This window comes from Eptesicus fuscus, chromosome 7, assembly GCF_027574615.1.
Source record: "Eptesicus fuscus isolate TK198812 chromosome 7, DD_ASM_mEF_20220401, whole genome shotgun sequence".
Classification (NCBI taxonomy): Eukaryota; Metazoa; Chordata; class Mammalia; order Chiroptera; family Vespertilionidae; genus Eptesicus; species Eptesicus fuscus.
The window spans coordinates 39,710,639-39,731,926 of NC_072479.1; the positions used below are offsets into that span (position 1 = coordinate 39,710,639).

At 34.0% G+C, this 21,288-nt stretch overlaps 1 protein-coding gene across 1 annotated transcript in view; it reads right to left on the reverse strand.

Annotated features, from left to right (window-relative positions):
* Positions 1 to 21,288, reverse strand: part of TRHDE (thyrotropin releasing hormone degrading enzyme) — a 366,112-nt gene that overhangs the window by 80,456 nt on the left and 264,368 nt on the right. The window contains exons 8-10 of the mRNA XM_008155542.3: positions 12,854 to 12,919; positions 11,924 to 12,111; positions 5,698 to 5,786 (exon numbers count right to left, since the gene is read on the reverse strand). Of these exons, the coding sequence (XP_008153764.3) occupies positions 5,698 to 5,786; positions 11,924 to 12,111; positions 12,854 to 12,919 (343 nt within the window). The remainder of the gene's footprint in view (positions 1 to 5,697; positions 5,787 to 11,923; positions 12,112 to 12,853; positions 12,920 to 21,288) is intronic.

Sequence of the window (21,288 nt, forward strand, 5' to 3'; positions counted from 1 at the left end):
AAATTATAACTTGATTATGTTCTCTAGTAATTCAATTAAAGCAAACCAGTAAACCAGTCTTACAACTTACACATTTAACTCCATCAAATACAGAGAGAGAACTTCATTCACATTTAATGTCAGCCTTTACTGACTTCACTGAACCTTAGATCACAGTTCTGATCTTTTTTATGTTGATTTCCTCAGTACTCATGCTTCTCAGAAGTTACATAATGTACAAAGTTTACTTAAAATTTATACACATATGTGTGCATGCAAACACACACACACACACACACACACACACACACACACACCACTGGTCTAATTTCCACAATTATTCAAAACAAAAAAAATGCATCATAGAAACTATTTATATCCAGTTTGAGTAAGAAGCACAACCTTCTAGTACTCACTCTATCATCAAGGTTTTCACACATCAGACGACAAAACAGGTTGATTTTTTAAAAAACAACAACACTGAATTTACAGAGTACTCTCTTTCAAGTAGAACCCCAAAAAGAAGAGGTTATACCACGAAAGTTATTGGGTGAACATCAATGACCATTAATTGTTTAGGCCTGGATTGGAATGGGCTAATTAATCCTATGCATGTTATGCATTACCAATTTTCAAAACTTTACAGTAAAACAAAATAATTGTTAAACATAAACGTATACTGAACATAAAAATCGAGTCTTCAATGCTTTGAATATCACTTCAAATTCTTGCCATCTTTATAAATAGTATCTATTGGAACAGATAAAGACATGAGGCTCAGACAGGTTAACTGAACCGTCCAAGAAAGCTGGGAGTGGTCCATTTCTGGTCTCTTGACTTTGGTGTCCTTGTTACTTCACTATACTCTATTGATACAAAATGATACAAAGCTTTTGTTGTAATCTGATATACATTTTTCACATTTCTATATTAATTCTAAAGGGAGGATAGCACTAAAACGAGAATTAGAACAGGAATAGAAAGCTGAATTCTAGTTCCAGTTTTCCTGTTTGTAAATCTTTGGACTTCAGCCAATGGTTCTCTTTGGTTCACAGTTCCCTTACCTGTAACATAAGGGCATTTACAGTCCCTTCAGTTCTCTGATTAGAAGAAGGAGATATTTTTCTTAGTTTGAGATTTTACCCAGCTTAATCCACGGTGGTTAGGAAAATAAGTCTATCAGCTATTACTCTAAAATAGTAATAACCTCTCAAGTTTCAGATACTTTCCCTATTTTTCAAAAATCAAACGCGTTTATCCACACAATTTCTGTGACTAGAATGTTATCCACTTTACAGATTTAAAAATAAAACAAATAATTAACAAAAATATGCATTTTTAAAAACTAAAATAATCTCATAATAATATTTTAATTAATTATGTCTGATTCACCAAAGAAAAATTAAGATATAAATATTGAGTATGATATTTTTAAATTCTTAACTTTAGGTTCTTAACTAAAACCTGAAGGTTATTGCCACTCATTAATATGTTTATGCATACCTTTTTTTCTAAATAAAATCTTTGAAAAAATGATTTCCTAAAGATTTTGTAATATATTTTTAAATATCTTGTCTAGCCTAGTTAATTATATGTCTAAAATGTTCCTCAAATTAATGACAAGTAATGAATTTTAAAGAGATATTTTCCAGTGACCTAATGAGGAACAGTGGTGATGAGAACCATAATAAAGAGTATAGGAGTCATATTTTAAGTGTTAGTAATTACAATTAAAAATGGTATTTAGAAAGTATCCAAAATGACACAAGACTTAAAGTAGGCACAAAGTAGTTGGACATTTATATTTTATGTTTTTGTATTATATACTTTCTTTTGGAATAACAAGAGAAAGGAGTTTAGGCCTTCCTACTTAAGGCCTAAACTGGTTGCAGAAAAATCACAACTTAAACAAAAGTCAACCAGGTAACAATGTGCAACAAATTCAGGTATTATAACACATACTGGTTCTCTCACTGGAATCTTAGGAGAATCAAATTAGGTAATGCTCTGTAGAAACAATAAAGAACCATACTGAGTAATTGACAGATCTGTAAAGCAAGATGCTAAAGTATTAAAATCTTTCTCTTTTTCTCTCTCTCTCTGTGTGTGTGTGTGTGTGTGTGTGTGTGTGTGTGTGTGTGTGTGTGTGTTAGAGTAAATAAACTTAGAAAAGAAAAGAAAACCAAGCTCCTACGGCACTTTGGGCAAGTTATTTCTCAAGCCTTAATTCTTAAATTTTTTAAATGGGCATAAAAGAATATTCAAGTTAAAGGTTTATGAGTTTCATATGAAACAATGTTTAAGGAAAGCACTACAGCATCATGCTATTTTTAATTTATAGCCAGTCAGCATGCAAGCTACTACATTTTAGATATCTACATCCTCAGTATTGTCATAGTAAAATCAAAAGAGATAAATCCTTTACCTACTTTCAATTACTTAAAAATTGGTTTAAAAACCTTTTAGGCTAACTTGGAATTAATTAGATATTCATCCAAACAATATAAAAATTGAAATGTCAATAGTTTATGATTATTTATATCAAAGTTATACTATATATTATTTACGATGACCTTGCTTTAGTATCTTGTGAAATTAAATCTAAATTACTGATAATAAAAATTATAAAAACATTAATTTGATTGTTATAATTAAAAAGTGATTTTTAATCTATGTTGATAGGAACTGACCAGAATATTTTCTTAATATTTTAATAGATAAACATCTTTCATTGACATTAGTTGACTATATGTGGTGGGGGGACATACAGGGTGGGGAAAAATTAGGTCTACAGTTGTTCATATGGAAAGTAATATAATAATTAATAAATAATAATGCAAGAATAAACTGTTTCATGTACTCACAATTGTAAACTTACTTTTTCCCCACTCTGTATAAAAGAAGAGAAGAATTTACAAACTATTTTGCTAATCTTTTCCTAATGTCAGGGTTTTTTCCCCCCATGATCAATATGAAGACCTTCAAGACTGAAGTAAACACAGAATAAGACTGAATGGGGAAAACAGAAAGGCTGTCTTTCTTTTATCTCCTTCTTAGAAATGCCAAGATTTATATTTTATGAAGTTTCTAAGAAACATTTACTAGGTATGAGCATCCCCCCGCCCCCAAATTCCTCAACGTTTTAACTGAGACAATGATCTATCAGCCACATAACTCTGCTATGTTTAATGGAAAAGAACACATTACATTCTGCAGGTTGAACACTGCACAACTTTGGGGTTAGCAAGTGTGCCATTAATATCATAGTCTATGTAAATTTCATTTCCCAGAGTTATACACAGCTCAAACTATGTGGCTGTATATAACAACCATGTGTATTAACATAGATGATATTGTAGACAAACATATGGTTTCAAATATATTGTTATTCCAGATTAATACTGGAAGACTATAAATGAAAGCAACCTCTCAAATACAACAAACTGTGGCTATTGGTCAAAAAAAAAGTTGTGACACTATTCTGGATACTTTGTATGGACTAAGAAGATACCATGAATAACAGCATGGAAATAACTAGAGGGTTAAGCAAACAGACCTGGGAAAAGTCCCCCAAAAGAATCTGACTTGCTCTGAATCCCCACATTGTCTAAATGTAAAGTTTGGGACTGAGTCTGATGTTTGATCAATATCTTTGCACTCTTCTAATTTTCCCATTTCATTCTGCCTCCCAATGAGAAATGTGTTACTTTATTTCTAAAAACTATTTTTTTTTCATGTTCCTGGCAATCATATAAGCAGATGACTTTATTCTAATAGTTGGATCATTACAATAACAACCTACTGTTTTCATTCATCATTTCATAACAAATTATGTAGATAAATAAAAAAACTACATGGAGGGAAAAGAGAAGTATATAGACAAATAGTACAGCAAATATGAATTCAGAATCATCATATAAATACTAACTCTAAGAAATGAAAAGAATAGATTATAATAAACAATTCAAAATGAGAAACACCATTAAGTTTTACAGTAAGCATTTCAACACATCACATATTAATGTTTTATACACAATATACGTATATAAATGAAAGCACATATTTTCATAATATGTGATTATGTGTTAAGAGTACAATAACATGAAAATTTGAATAAAAACTCAACTAGAAATACAAGTGTTTATATTTCTAGTAAATATATTAGATTCTGCTGTAAGAACATTTTCTTGTATGTGTATATGTATTTTGAGCATTTATGTTTCCCTTATTCGATTGAGGTGAATAAATAATAGGCATGTTGTTATTTATTTCATTATACCTCATTGTATTTAAATATATGTGGCAGTTTTAAATTATCCCTATGAAAGAGCAAAATAATATCAATAGGCAGAACATTTGACAGGAGTAAGAAAAGCAAAATGTTGACATACTTGGCCATCTAAATCTAAATTAAACATTACATAAAGGGCGATAATTGGCTTTTTCTTTAATTAATGGAAAACAAATAAAAGAGACCTGTTTCTCACTCTAACATAAAAGATTTAGATTGAATTCAAGAAATAGCTTTCTGACAGTGCATTGAAATGGCTCACTTTCTTGTTTGAAGATATTTAGAAACAATAGACTCTCATCTTTCTCTGCCCCCTGAGAGTTGACCCTACCTAGGGAATAGTTTAATGACCAATCAAGTTCCCTTTCTACCTGTCCTATAATTGCTGTATTTTATGGAGAATATTTCCTCACCCATTCTTTAAAGAGCTGGTCTTGTAAAGAGAAGATAGCAGGAAAATGGAATTTAAAATATGCCCTGTACTTTTAGTATTAGGTATACTGTTCTATTGGGAGTTCTGAATATAATCTATCTATGTATATAACAGAGGAATATGCAAATTACCCAGGATGCCATAATGTCATGACCGAACAGCAGGGACTTGAGGCTGCATAGTACCTGGCTGGGGCAAGGGACCTCAGGCCGCACCCCTCGTCTGGCGGGGCTTGACAGGGGACCTCAGGCTGCACCTCCCGCCTGGCGCAAGGCCAAGAGACCTCAGGCCACGCCCCCCACCCCGGTGGCGGGTCAGGAGACCTCAGGCTGTGCCCTCCACCCTGCGGGGCTTGATAAGGGACCTCAGGCTGTGCCCCCCACCATGAGGGGCTTGATAGGGGTGGGGCCGGCTGGGTCTGTGTCTCACCCAATGGGGGTGGGGCTGGCCAGGTCTGGGTATCTTGCGTTTTTGAAGTGCATGTGGGTGGTGGGTGAAGACTTGACTCTATATCCTGTGGGGAGACCCAGACTCTGACAAGAGGGAGATTTTCATATACATTTTACTAATTTTCTTTCATCTCTGACACTTCTATTCTAGAGAAAGGGCAAATAGCAATATTAAAATATTTCCTCTAATTAATTCCCTTTTAATGTGCATGAATTTCATGCACCAGGCCACTAGTTATATTTATAATTATAAAGTGGTACAATTTGAAATAGATAAAATTAGTACTATAAATACTTTTAAATTTTCTATTTATCATCAGACACAAATAAATTTAGTAATTACATAGGCCAACTAAAATTAGACTGTGTAAAAATTACACTATATTATACTTAATTTTGTAAATGTGATAATCATTTCCCTATATTCTACTCTAATCTGTTTTTATTCATATTTTGATAACAGCTAAAACCAGAGGTTAAGTTGTTAAACTTAAGCCAAATAGTTCTAAAACCAAATAGTTTCTTGGGAAGAATATATATTTTACCTGATTTGTTAGATACCCAAATAATTGCTTCTGGAGACATATGGCTTCTATTTCCTACCACAATAGTTAATGGAATCTGCCACAGGTAACTGCAAAATAAAAGAGAAGCTTTAAGAATAAAAACGGCTATAACAAATAACACATACTTGGCACCTTCTTTGTGATCTGCATTATTCTCTTTAGAGAAACTAAAAAAATTCCCCAGTTATAAAAGTAAGGAGTGAGTTAAGAAGATGAATTCACTTTTTCAAAGCCACTAAGCAGACTTGGCCTCTAAGAGTTTTAATTTCAAGTCAAAAGGGGGACTGCCAACCAAACAATTTATCTTAAAAAAATAACACACACACACACACACACACACACACACACACACACACACACAACAGAGTTGCATTTTGCATTAGGAATAAAAGAATAGATAAAATCTATAAATCTGAGGCACACACCATATATTGGTTACAGTCTCAAAATAACACCTTTCTACTTTTTCTATATTAGACTAATAGACATTTCAGTGGTTTATTCATTTACATTTCAACATTCTCATTTATTTGTTTAGCTATTCTAAAAGATACTACTGTTTATCATATTTTTACAGAAAGTTTAAAATATCACACCTAAAGCACAGAAACTGAAAAGCAAAACTAACCAAATCCCTCTAAAATCCTGACCAATAAAAAGAACACTATGAAACACATTAATGCGGTGTTTTCTGAAATGAAAATTCCAAATTGATGTGTAAAATCATCCACCAACAGACAGAGATAAATCATGAGTCTCAGATACGAAAGAGAAGCACTTTCTAGAATTTGAATTTTTATAGGATAAAAATTGAGGCCTATACTTATACATGAAGTAATATTAAATTAATCTCAGAAGAGTAGCCAAAGACATGCTAGATGGTTTTTCAATCAGTTCAATTACTACATATTGTTTCTTTCTCTAAAATATAACCATATCATTCTGACCTATTGTTGCACCATTAGGAACAGGGGTAATAATATCTAGCATGGAAAAATATTATTTATTTTATCTTTTATTCTATTAAATTTATTTTGGTGACATTGGTTAATAAAATAACATAGGTTTCAAGGGTACAATTCTATAATACATTATAGGTATAATCGCATTGTGTGCCCACAATCCAAAGTCAAATCTTCTTCTGTCACCATGTATTTGACCCCCTTTACCCTTTATTGCCCGCTCACCCTTCCCTCTGGTAACCACCATACTGTGGTGGTTTTTGTTTGTTTCAATGAGTTTTTGTTTGTTTTTCTTGTTTGTTCATTTGCTTGTCTCAGTTTTATACTCCACATATGAGTGAAATCACATGGTTCTTGACTTTTCTGTCTGACTTATTTCCCCCTTTTTTATTTTTAAAATGTAAAAAGAGATACTGCGTGAGCTCTATAAGTGTGAGAGTGGATGGAGAACTGAGAATTTTTCAGGGACATGTCTGGGGTTATATAACTAAAAACATAATGAACATGTGGGTTTTTCTTGGGGGCGGGGGTGAGAGGGCAGGGCATCTCCTTAAAACCTGTCATGTGGAATTTGATTATTTTATCTTTTCATGTTTGCCATTCACAATGAATAGAACTCAGTAGTAGAAAAAAATTCCAAATGGAAGATTGAATGAAGTTCATAATTTTATACCAACTGCTCCCTCCAACATGGAAAGTCCAAATAGTATGTTAAAGATTCTAAATTTTAAAATTGCATGCTATACTTAATCAGAGAAACAATTTTTAAGTATCAACTATGTGGAAACCCAATTCTATACCATAATGGGTTCCACAAAATTGGTTAGGAAATAAACAATCTACAGTAGCCAAACATGTCTTGATATTTTTAAGTAGAAGTGAATAAACACAAATTATGTAAGCTTTTTAACAAAAAATTCCAAGCTCCCAACATAATGTTAAGAGTATGCCACATGCCCTATCAGGTTTGGCTTAGTGGACAGAGCTTCGGCCTGCAGATTGAAGGGTCCCAGGTTTGACTGCAGTCAAGAGTACATGCCTGGGTTTCGGGCAAGATCCCCAAGGTGGGGCATGCAAGAGGCAGTCAATCAATGATCTCCATCTCTCATCAATGATGTTTCTATCTCTCTCTCCCTCTCCTTTTCTCTCTGAAATCAATAAAAAATATATGCCACAAATATTTAATGATGGATTTACAATAAAGAAAACACAGAGAGTTGATATATTTATTTAACAGCCATTCTCTTTTTGATTACTTGGAATAATTAGTTAAGAAACAACAATGTCTGACTGTGGATCTAATGGTAAATTTAAACCATGCACACATTTTTATACCTGAGATCTTGCAAAAGCCTGAATATGAAAAACACTCCATATATTTCTATGGAATTAGGTGACATAAAATAAAAGGGGCCAAATAAGTCTACTATAGATAAGATAGAGATTAACTTTATGCACTTGACTTTTTAGTTCATATTTTCCACATTCAGTTGGGTCAACTAAATTGTGAACTCAAGTGTCAGTTAAAGGGCAAGAAATATATAAGGAAAAAAGACAGAAATAGATAAAATCAAGTTCTTAAAAATTCTCAAGGATCAATGTATCTTTCTTATATCATGTTCATAACATATTTGTGAAACATTATTTGCCCCTATTATAAACAAACTTATAACTTACATGTATTTAAGCTGTATTCTTTTAAATAACAAAACTAGAAATTATTATAAAAATTGGTATATTTGAGCCTTGGCTTGTGTAGCTCAGTTGGTTGGAGCATCATACCATGCACTGGAAGGTTGTAGGTTTGATTCCCAATCAGGGCACATGCCTAGGTTGTGGGCTTGATCCCCAGTCAGGGTGCATGGGGAGGCAACCAATCAATGTTTCTTTTTCACCTCAATGTTTTCTCTCTCTCTCTCTGTCTCTCTCTCTCTCTCTCTCTCTCTCTCCTTTTCCCTCTTTTTAAAAAGTAAATCAATAAAAACATTTTTTAAATATTGGTATATTTGAGCTTTAGCAAAAATCTCTAAAGTATAGGAAAAAGAAATTCGTATTAATACTTTCCTGTTGCTACAGTAAATTCCACATACATATAGGAAACTTTCTAAGTGGTAGACAGACATTGTATTGCATAACTGTTCAGATTCAAGAAAGTTAACTATAAGGTATTGGGATACAAGTGTGTGTACACACACACACATACACACAACCAAAATCTATACTTTGTCACGAAGACAAAATAAAATTTACAAATTATTAAGCATATATGAAATTTCTATTCATTTCTGAATTGCTGTGCTATCAAATACCATATGTTATTTTTCATAACTTTCCAAACAACAAGTATTTAGTTTTTTACAACTTTCATGGTAAATTATGTTATTTTATGATTACAACTCAAAAATATGGAAGACACGGAACAGTGTTGAGTGAAGAGCTCTGTGTGGTATGCTGTAAAGAAATCTAAGACAATGCAAAATTGGTTGGCTAACCACTAAGCTGTATGCCTGAAACCAACACAAAATAATATTGAAAATAAATGTTCATAGAAAAATAAAATAATGAGACTTAATCTCAAAAAATAAAAGAAATCTAAGACTGCAATGGTTTATGTATCAAAAGAGACAAGAAAAAAGTACTTGTGAAGTTACAGATGTTTAAGTTGAACTTAAATTTTAGTCATCTCATTTTATGGAGAAAAAAAACATTCAAAAATACTAGGAAAAAAATTATTTCAAAAGACTTCCAAGATATTTTTTTTCTTTAATAGTCCCTGGGACTCTCTCTTCATCAGTAATTCACATATTTTATAATAAAGCAATGATTATTTGGATGATTAGGTTAAGGTAGAAAAGAATATGTACACATTTAGGTTGAGTGAGACATCTTTTTAAAATTGGTGACAGAAGAAGATTTGACTTTGGGTGGTGGGCACATGGTGCAATATACAGACCTTGTAACACAGAAACCCACACCTGAAACCTATATATTTATGTTCACCAGTGCCACGTCAATCAATTTAGTAAACAAGTAATAAAATAGTAAAGAATGGTACTGATATTAGCGAAGTGGTAGTGGATATGCCAAAAAACTATACAAAAGTCATACAAATTCACAACTTAACAAATACCAAAATTCCAGCAAATGTTTTACTCACTTTTACATATCAACTAACTTTGTGCAATCATTACTTATGTAAAGATCTTTCTGTGCTGTACGATAGCTACTCCATATAAAATTATAATTACTATATACATTAAAACTGTCCTAGGCATGTTGCAGTGATATACTAGTGTCTTCTGTAAAATTCAAGATACAGAGTTGATTATACTGTCTCAGAAAATATCCACAAATCACAGGATTTAAGGCAGAGAGAGACACTATGTGTTATTACATCAACTTTTTGCATTGAATAGTAAAGATCTAGAAAGGCTACCTAGAAAGAACAGATAACATTGGTATTAAAGTTTCAACCATGATGTTATAGTGAATTAAATTATCTATAACATAAAATTGAATACTAAATTTTTAACTGCAAGCCCTATTATTTCAAAATAGAAAATAATTTTTTAGATTAATAGGATGCCATGCATTACTTTACTCTAAATATTTTATATGCCAAGTTCTTAGGGTTCACCATCATTTGTATGACTTTATAACTCAAGCACAAGCAGAGCTCTATAGATGTCCCACATAGTTCTATAGCCTGGGAGAAATTTTTCCTTTAAAGAGTCAGACTCATGGCTGATACATCTGATGCATGTTTTATAGGTTGACAGAGTATTTTTGTTCAAAATGTGTCCTGTCATCTGTGTGTCCTTTATGTTTTTCTGCACCAGTGAAGCTTGTATCAGACTGAGCTTTCTCAAAGGCATAGCTGAGTCTCTCTAACTTTGTCACAGTCAAGTAGTTTTTATGCACTTCTGGCAGGCTCAGGCTTAATGCCTAAGCAGGTTTACCCAGGAGCCAGATGGGGGATGATCAGAACCAGTGCATGTGTGCCATGAGGAATCCAGGCTGGATGAAGAACTGACAGAGTCAGACCCTGACAGTGTGACAGGTAATACATATTCCACAGGTCTAGATGGACTACAAGGCCATTTGTTGGAGGCCAATATACATATTAGGTAGGAGATTTAAGACAATGTTTTTCTAGATGGGATTCCAAATTTAGTCACCAGAAGAAGCATTGATAAATTTCTCAATCACTTCTGCTGTAGCTCATCTTGGAGCTAGGCGACTTGAGAATGATTTCTGATCTTCTTAGTGATAACCAAGGAGACTTAATCCATGCTTCATGTCTCCTAGATTTGAGTGGGTGATAAAGCCAGACTCTTAATATTCCAAGGTAATAGAAGACAGCATGACCAACCTCATCCAGACACATCATTTTATTTATTAATTTTAACCTCCATCCCTCCCTGTCCCTCCAACCTCTTTTCAGGGCACCTAATAAAAATGAAATTGAGTGTGAAGGTCTACCATCTTTCCTGGGCTCACCCTTAATAAGACTCAAAACACTGAGAAAACATGAAGAAAAGAAACACTTGGTGCTAAATCATCAGTAAATAAAGGAGAATTTCAAAAGAAAGTTTAAGTATCAAGAATCAAATTTCAAAGGGGGGATAATGTCAACACTAAAATAATTTTTAATAAAAAAATTATGTATGTTGTCTTTTTAGTGGTTTGAAACACTAAAAATTAGGGGAAAGAACATATTTTTATACTAAGTTGCATTGATACTTAGACCATTTAGAAGTGAATCAAGTTTGAGTTTCTTTGGATCACACAGTATTTAGTCTAGTGGGTTTTGTTTTGTTTTGTTTTTTTCTTATTTATTTTAATTAGTCTTTCTGGATTGTTAGTTTCTGTTTTCATCTATTTTATTAATCACAGTTTGCTCACTTCCATTTAATGCACTTCAATGCATTTTTCTTGAATTCAATTCAAAACATTTCCAGGGAAAAGTAAATAATCACACATTTTTAAAAATCATTATGATAATTTAAATTTTATCTTCCTAAACAAAATAACGTTGGTGAGCTATCATCTTGATGCTTAAAATATCTGGAAAAAGGAGTAAAATCAGAAGCAAAATGAAAATACCATATGTAAATAAAGAAATCAAAATATATTTTGCTTATAACATTTCAGAATACTGTTATCAATGTTTTTTAAAATATGAAAAATGCAAAGTGAAACTTAATAATAAAGAAATTTTTCATGGAAAAGAAGTATTGTACCTGTTATTTTGAAGTGCAAGTGCTTTATTTTTAGCACTGATGTCATAAATAAAATGTTGTTGGGTAATTATTATCCAATTTTCTGCTGTGGTATTTCCCAAGATGGTGATAACAGGATAACCCATCTGGAGTGTCCACTGGTCCATTACTTCTTGTATATTTACATATTTCCCATTCCTTTTTAAAGCCTTTATAACCAAATTGGTATAAATTAGTTTTATAAACATGAATTATAATTATCATTCAACCATTTTCATTTTTACCTTTATGGTTTACCTAAATATGAAAACAATTAAAATCAGTGAAGCTAGTATAATGTCAGTAAAATTAATCTTCTTGCCTTTACTTACCTTCATGCATATATATATACATATATATATACTATATATGAGTATATATGTATAAATATATATATATATGTATATATATATGTGTATATATATATATATATATATATATATATACCACATGTATGGTATATATATGTATATATATGTATAAATATATGTTTTACTTAATGAAAGATAAAACATTTTATTGGTAAAGGAAGTACTTGCATGATTATTAAGTATCTCCAGTATGTCCAGTGTCAAATTTAAACATTTGTTATTCATTCACATATAAAAGATAATTTCTTTACAATGCCAATATTTCTCTCTAACACCATATTAAAATTATATTTCAGAAGTATTGACATGTTTGAAAGTAGACAAGATATCTTTTACTATCATTTATAGTTTAAGTAATTTTAAATACTATTCTCTTTTAAAATATATATATATATATAAAAAACATATCAAAATTAAACAAAAAAGCAATAAGAGGAGAAGAGAAGTATAAAAACAAAAAACAAACTGTCAGTGTCTGTTTTATAAACTCAATTCAAGTATTCAAGAAGAGGTATTGATATCCGAACTTCCTATACATTACCTCTGAAAGTGTATTCCAGAGATCATTTCTGGCTGCATTGCCATACTTATGAATGGTTAAATAATCCTACAAAGAATGCAAAAATGTAATTACAATTCAAAGGCTAAGCAATTTTCAGTAAACACATTCATTTCTCAATTCAATTAATCATTTCCATTTGTTGTAATTGCATTAACAAGAAAGACATGCAGAAAGATGAAGAATTTCATTTTTAAATATTCCAGAAAATATTTAACTACAGTGTATTTCTTAATTAAGTCATTAAACAATATCTTAGAAATTATTAATCTCTTAAAATTATTTTCATAGGCCTAATCTCTCTATGGATTTCCAGGTTCAAAGATCTTCCTCTAATTTAGCAAGTCAACTTTGGGCAATTTTGAAGAAACTATTCCTGCAGTGAAATATATTATGTAAAACTTTCCCATAAGGCTTTCATGTTCAAGTGCTAAAAAAATGTGTTTGTTTTATGGAATGAAAAATAAAAAAGGAGCCCGTCCAGTGTTGCTCAGTGGTTGAGCGTCCACCTATGAACCAGGAGGTCATGTTTCAATGAGTCGATTCCCTGTCAGGGCACATGCCAGGGTTGTGGGCTCGATTCCCAGTAGGGGGCATGCAGGAGGCAGCCAATCCATGATTCTCTCTCATCATTGATGTTTCTAACTCTCTCTCCTTCCCACTTCTTGTCTGAAATCAATAAAAATATATTTAAAATAAAATAAAATAGAACCTGATTGATACATGCAGATGTGAAGAGGAATTGCTTTGTGAAAAGAGTGATGATTATCTTCACAACCTGTCAAGTTCCCTAGCCTTTCTGCAAAGAGCAGGCTGCCTAATACAAAATGATGCATACTTATATCCATTAGTCTGAAACACATACTAACATTTAACAAGAATAAGTCAATCCTTCATTTATTTACTATTCTGGGGCTTGGATTTACCATTTCCCATTTTCTATCATGTGAAGTTAAACCTACACACTTTCCATCTGATTCATGTCTGCTCTCTTCTGTGAAGCATGGTTTATGTCACTGTGAATGCGCTATTTAGTTTTGGCTCCTTGGCATTATGTTTTTTCTGAATCCAAAGTAGGAAACAGTGTTTTATTTCATAAAACAGAGAGTCCCTTCCCTCATTTGAAATTCCATCATCTCTACTATGTGTAGGTGGTAGACAAAATCCTAATTTACATCACAGTACTGAAATTAAAAAAAAAAAATGCTGACTCCTTACAGTATTTTATTTAGAGTGGAATACTTTGGGGATAATTAAAGTTGAGAAAGCAAATTTTCTGAAATACAAATTATAACACCTGTGACAGATTCAGCTTTGTTGGAAACTCACAGCCCAGCAAACGGCCACTCCCACCTAATCAGACTCCTAGCAATGCAATGCCCAACACTAGCTTCCAACCACAAATACATCATCTTCTTCAGACACTGTGAATAACTTTGTTGAAAAAATACATCTCTGAATACCCAATCTGAATCTCAATATTGACTTTGAACATGCCATAGGAGGCATTTTCAATTTGAATCCAGGGGCCTGGATTAAAATAAATCATTTCACACTTAATTGTCAGAATTATCTTTTATGTTTTTTTGCAGCACTTACATGAATACATTTGAGAACATTGGGAATTATGAAACATAAATTTGAATTTTATTTTAGTGATGCTATAATAAAAAGTATTAAAATTAGAACTATGATTGGTTTCAGGTTATGAATAATGCTACTAGGATAAACCAAAATAGGGAACAATGGAATACTACACAGACCTTGAGAGGTCCAATACATAGCAAACAATTCTCTTCATATACAGATCCTAAAAACCCTACTGTTCATCATATGAGTTGACCTTGACCCAATATTGATCATCAAGTGGATCTCTTAGTTCCCTTGTCAATCCAGAATGAAGCACAAATTTACATTGCAAGCTGAAATGGCAACTCTCTGGGCTCAGGAAACAACTCCCACTTGTCCACCTCAATATTCAGGGCAACAGCGTGTCTTCTTGGACTCCCAGCAATCCCAATGTTCAGGTGTTATTGGAATTCTACTTAGGTCAACTATTTTTTTTTCTCCCAAAAAAAGCCCCAAATGTTTTCATTAGTTAGTTTAGCCTTCCTCTTGCTAAAATAACTAATGACAAAGAGTAATATTTTAAGTTAAGAAAATTTTGCTTTGTCTATGTAGAATTACAAAATAAAGAATCGTGATCATGGCCTTTTGACAATCAATCATTTATGTATTTATTCATTACACAGAATGTATGGCTCATTTTGCATGTGCCAGGGAGCTTTCTGGGTGCTAGGGAAATAGTGGTAGAGAAGAGGTTGTGGAGAACAACTGCAAATGCTGGGATGTGATTTGAGGAGGAAGGTTTTTGTGACCGAAACTTCAGAAGTCTTGGTACAATAACCAGTTGACAAGTTGAAGTCAAACATTTGGTATATGATTAAGTAAGATTTCAAGTTCCTTTCAAATCTACAATGACTATGGAAGTGGCTGGAGTTAGGAATCTAAAATGGAAATTTGTTTACTAGTACATTATATGTATGAAAGTCAATCAACAGGAGAGTGACATTTTGATATAAAATAGAAGAATGTTTTAATATTAACTGCAAAAAATTGTGGGTTCGCTACGCAAAATATTTAACAAACAACAGAATCGTTGAAAAGAATAAAACAAAGATGACCCCTAAGATATACTTAAGGGGCATAAACAATGATATCAACTGATTAAAAGTGAAAAGCATGTTAAGCAACAGTATATTCTCATACATAAATGGCAGGCTACAGCAATGCTGAGCCACATTTAGACCTGACAAGGGGCAGAGGAAAGACGGAATTTCTTCCTGGGAATATCTTTTTTAAGAATTAAGAAAACTTCCCCCTCGAATGCTGCATCGAACTCCCCATGTTTCCCGTGTTTCAGAAGGGCATCATGTGCTCTAACAGAAATCTGTTCATGAAGTTTAGGAAAACCTGTGTTGGGCCAACAGAAGGCAGGAGACACAGTCCTGTGAAGTATGTGGTTGTATAATAAAGAGTGAGAACCTGAACAAAATCAGAAAGAAGAGGAGACTAGCTTATGGGTAAACCACATACACTTTTCTCCAAGGAGATGCAAGTCTGGGCCTCAGTGATGCCTGGAAGTAGGGTCCGTTCTACTTGTAAGACTAGTCTGGGAAATGCCTGGTATAGTCGGGCACTGATTTCTCTATGTGACAAGAAGGTTGAAACAGGGGTGTGAAATATTGTTTCTTTCTGTTTAGAATAAAAGCACCTCAAAAATTTTGTAGCGGGTGTATTTCACTCTGTTGGCTTTCCAGCATTTAAACACCACTTTTATATGAGGCAATAACTCACCATGACTCTTGAAAGAAAGTGAGGGTTCTGCCTCCCACTTGAAATGAAAGGACCAGAATCCTATATAATAAAAGCCTAAGATGCAAATTGACCAAACAGAGGCGGGGTTGGTGAGCAGGCAGCGCCAGACCAGCCAAGGCGGGTGCCCTGTGTCGCCTCCCGAAAAGGGAGACCAGACTGTGGCTTAGGTCCACTCCCCAGACATCCCCCAAGGGCTCCTGGTCTGTGAGAGGGCACAGGCCAGGCTGAGGGACATCCCCCACCCTGAGTGCACAAATTTTCATACACAGGCCCTCTAGTTCTAAATATTTTCTCTCCACTCTCCCTGGCTAAAGCATTGACATGTCCCCTAGCCTCAGAGAAGTCCACGTTCCCATTGGGACTATGAACCCTACAGGATCCAAGAAATAGGAATAGTTGAAAGATTGATACCCAATGATGCTGACAGTGAAGGTCCAAGGGTAGCCAGCCATGCTAATGGTACAAGTGAACCAACCAGACTTTGATACAAGCTTGGCTAAATTTCTTAATCTCTGAGTCTCCCTTAGTTCTTATTATCTGTTTTCTAAGCCTGATCCTACTCCAGTCTTCCCAATGATTCAAGAGCTACCCTACATCCTGCCAATAAATTTCTTTTTGCTTAATTTAACCAGTTGTTTCTGTTGCTTGCACCACCCAAAATCCAACTTATACAACACTAATGATTGATATACACAAAATAAAGACATTTTAAATTTTATTGTTAACCCCAGAAAGAAAAACAGGATTTCTCACAACTTATACAAAATGAAAAACAAAGAACGCCTAGTTCTATTTAGTAAATCTACTATACTTTCAATGTATTATGAACAGTAAGTATTGGAAATAGAAGCAAATACTTAAATTTAAAAAGAGAGGCAGATAAGGAGGTTGGAGAAAAAAGGATGAGAGCTCCACAGACTGAGTGCATGTGAGTAACAACGCAAACAAAACCATGTTAAACTTTTGTCTTAAAGCTCGTAGAGCGGTTTTTAAACTGAGAACCATAAGCTCTCAAATTAAATGTGTGTGTGTATAATATCACAGTAAATGACCTCACAGGAATTCGTGGACAACAACAAAAGCAGATTAAAAGTTGCCAGATTACATCAATGTCACACAAGGATTGGATAAAACCCATTTGCAGCCCGGCCCATGCACTTCAGAGCATGTTTCCATATTCCCTGACCTTGAGAAACAGAAGCAAGGAGACTAAAACAATGACAGATAAACAGCTAAACACAATAAAGCTAAACAAAGATCAATATATTATTTTGCTTAATACCTGAAGACTATTTGGAGATTATGAGATTAAGTAAAAATGCAAAAATGCAACACAAAATATTAAAAAAGCGTTATGCAAAATAGAACATTTAAATTTTCATTCTATTAGATAAGAAGTAAGTACAAAGAGATATAAATAATTATTTGATATTTATTATTAAATTATAACACATTTCCAAGGAAGAAACCCAGTAAAATAGGAATAATTGACAAGTTTTTTGAGGTATGGACATCATACACAATAAAAAAGAGGTGAAATTTATAAAAGAAAGTTATTTGAATGGATAAAACAAAAATAGTTGAAAAGTCAGTTATATAATTGTTTGTATGCCATTTTGATTTCCATTTTTAAATGTATATTTAACCTAATTTGACTTTTAGAAGTTGCTTACTTAGATATAGCCATATTCAGATATTTCTCTAGGAACAAAAAGTCATTTTACATGTTTTAAAAATCCATTTATCCACCTAATGAGTGCAAATTTTATAAAATCAGCAGATTTTCTTAAGGTGCTGCTAAATACACCAGGTAATAAAAAAAAAAAAAGTAAAGTCAAAGATTAAACCTGTTAGCACGTGAAAGATTTTTTGTTTTTCTTAAGTTAAAGGCAATGGCATATTCTCACACCGGTTTTGTTATTTTGTGGGTTTTGGTGGGTTTTTTTTTCCACATAACTCTTCTTTAGTAATTACAGATCTTGCCATCAATGCTGCAACACGCAGGAGCATGACCAGAGGTGAGATATTGCCACTGTTGAATTTGTACTGTCTTCCAGAACAACCTGACAGGGTCCTATACCTGTCAGTGAAATACTGTGCATGTATGTCTATAGGAGTGTTCTGGGGCACTGAAATATCCCCACCTCTCACTTCTGCTGCTAGCTCAAAATATTCCTGAGACATAAAGTGACTCTATTGGTGAAACTGAAGTTCGTGAATTGCTTTTTCCAAATGCCCTGGTAAAGGGGCTTTGACCACAACAAGCTCCTTACAATAAATAGGTAAATTATGTCCTAGCTGGTAAAAATACACTGCCTCTTGTAAATCAAGATGCCCGCTGACTGCAGAGCATGTACAAGGAGTTCCCCACTCCCACTCCTTCTTTCTTCAGCCCCGGTGCTGAGGACTAGTTGAGAAGAACATGCAACTCAGTTGAGAAAGAAGTGGTATGTATATTCAGAAAAGCTAAAGGATTCAGGCTGACCCTAACCAGCCATGTGATCTTGGGTAAGGTATCTATTTTCGTTAAGCCTTCATTTCTTCAACTAGAAAAAGTAGATAACATAGCACTTGAGAAAAATGTTCACAGAAAATGACATAAAACAAGTGAAGCACTTAGAAAAATACCTGCCACACAAAGAACCCAAAAAACTTTAGTTATTTTAAGACCAAGCTCAAGGGGAAAAAAAAAAAAAAAAAGTTGAGTCAACATCTTCATCTTCAACCTTACCTCCAAGAGAAGCCAAACTTTTCTAGAAGCCCAAAGAAGGGAAATTATATGAACTTGGAGGGGTGGGGGGAAATCAAATCAAATTTTTAAAAAAGTAAAAATGCAAGAAATTGAGACCAACCCTTCTTCAGACTTGAGGAAATCTTAGAAACTGTACCCCACCCAAGTCTGGAAAAAGAAGAGTTGGAGGGCTCTGCCAGTGGTGGGGTGTAGCACCTTGTGTTTCAAAGAGATGTGATGGAATGGGGGCACTATTGCTCATGGAATGGGAGACTTATCAGACTCCTCAGCACAAAATAGCCATTCCTGATTTAGTAATCGAGCAGCAAAGACACTAATCTTCAAGTAACCAGAAAGGTAAGGCTTGGGCAAGATAAAGACTAAACACTCAAGCAATATGCACTATCTCACTTCTTTCCCATTCACTCATCAGCCCCCTTCGTGAAATCAATATGACTGCCTATCAGTGAGGATTGGAACAGAGGGCTCTTTACCATATGTTCTGGACAGAGAAAAGTTCCCTGGAATAATCTCATATTAATGGCCATGACATGAAAGAATTCAATATGGGCAGATTAAATTTCCTACATGCTCAGAAGCATATGAGATTTGCTTTATTCAGTGCTAAAATTATATATACTTGTTAATTTATTATTTACTGGTAACATTAATGGCAGGTCTTTGTCTTTCAGATCCTTTCTGTCTTTGTTTTCCTGATTATCCAGCTTATAGTTCATAGTTCATCTTAATCAATTCCTAGCCAACAGCCTCTTCTCCTTTGCAGCTCTGTCCTTCAATTATCAGAGCTGGCAAAACCCCTAATCATAGATGAATCCAAGTGTTTTGCCTCCTCCAAACATGTGCAGCTGAACATCACAGGAGAAAATAATGAAATAGGGCAGTTTGCTAGTAATTTCATTACAAATTTATAATCACCAAACTCAAATAGGCACTCAATACTGTCATGCCTTCCTACTCTTCCTAATCAATCTTCAATCTTCAAACCTCTCTACCACCCAGTATTACCTCACTTCCAGCTACTGACCTTGCTTCAAGGGACACTGAACTTAAAAAATAGAATTCATCAGAAAGTAACTTCCTCATTTTCCCATTTACACATCTCCAAATAAACTGGGAGTGTATCTCCTGTCAAAAACCATTCCTTTTACCTTCTCAAGGACCAATGTCCTAATTATGTCTTCTCTCGAGTTACCCAACTCTCCCTCTCCTCACTCCTTCTCTAGCTGGGCCTAAGACTAGTACAACTGTCTCCCATCTTTATAAACAAAATAAAAGGCAAGGTTCCTTAACCCTTATCTCCCTCTAACTACCTACCCTGTTTTTCTGATCCACTTTCGTGGCCAACTTCTTTAAATTTTATTTTACACACACTGTATTCACTTAAGCATTTTTCTATTCACTCTTCCACTGAAATCAATACATTTGCAAGCTGCCAACAGAACACTTCTGTCTTTATCCTACTCCACCTCTCAGTCGAATTTAACCTCATCAATCATTTTCTTATTCTTTAAATAAGCTTTTCTCTTAACATGATTGACACCACACCCTTGGTATTCTGCCTGAGACTCCAGCTATTCTATCTCAGTCTCTTTTGCTGGTCTCTTCTCTTTCCTCAACTTCTAACTGTTTTAGCCTTTCAGGTTTTGGTCCCAGGCCTTCAACCCAGAAACCTCAGAATCATTCTTGGATACCTTTTCTTCCTGACCTCTCATACCACATTCTTCACCCAATCTTCCCTTGGGTCCATTTAATTCTACCTTCAAAACATTTTGAATCCACCCATGTCTCTGTATAGCTACTGACTAAACCTCCATCATCTCTTATCTGAATATTGACGTATCTTCCAAATTATATTACAGGATTTCTCTCTTGGTATTCAGTGTGCCCCAATCCTAATATATTAATACAAATAGCCAGGTAACTGCTTTAAATATAAATAGAACCATGTCACATCCCAGTTTTAAACTGCTTAGTAACACCCCATTCACAATAAAACCCAGCCTTCTTAACACAGTCTACTTCAGCACTCCTAATTAGCTCCTGCCTCCAATGCTCCCTCCTCCCTTGTCTTTACTGAGTCTATTCATCCACACCCGTTTCTTTCTTTTCCTTGGAAATGTTCAGTTCTTTGTCTCAGCCCTTTGCACAAGCCCTGCCATCTTCCTTGAATGCTCCACTCCTCACCTAGCTCTTCCCCATCCTCAGACGTAATTATACAAGCTTCTTCCCAAGAGAGATCTCCTAAACACCCAACTAAAGTTCCCCTACCCACCCACCTAAATGTTCT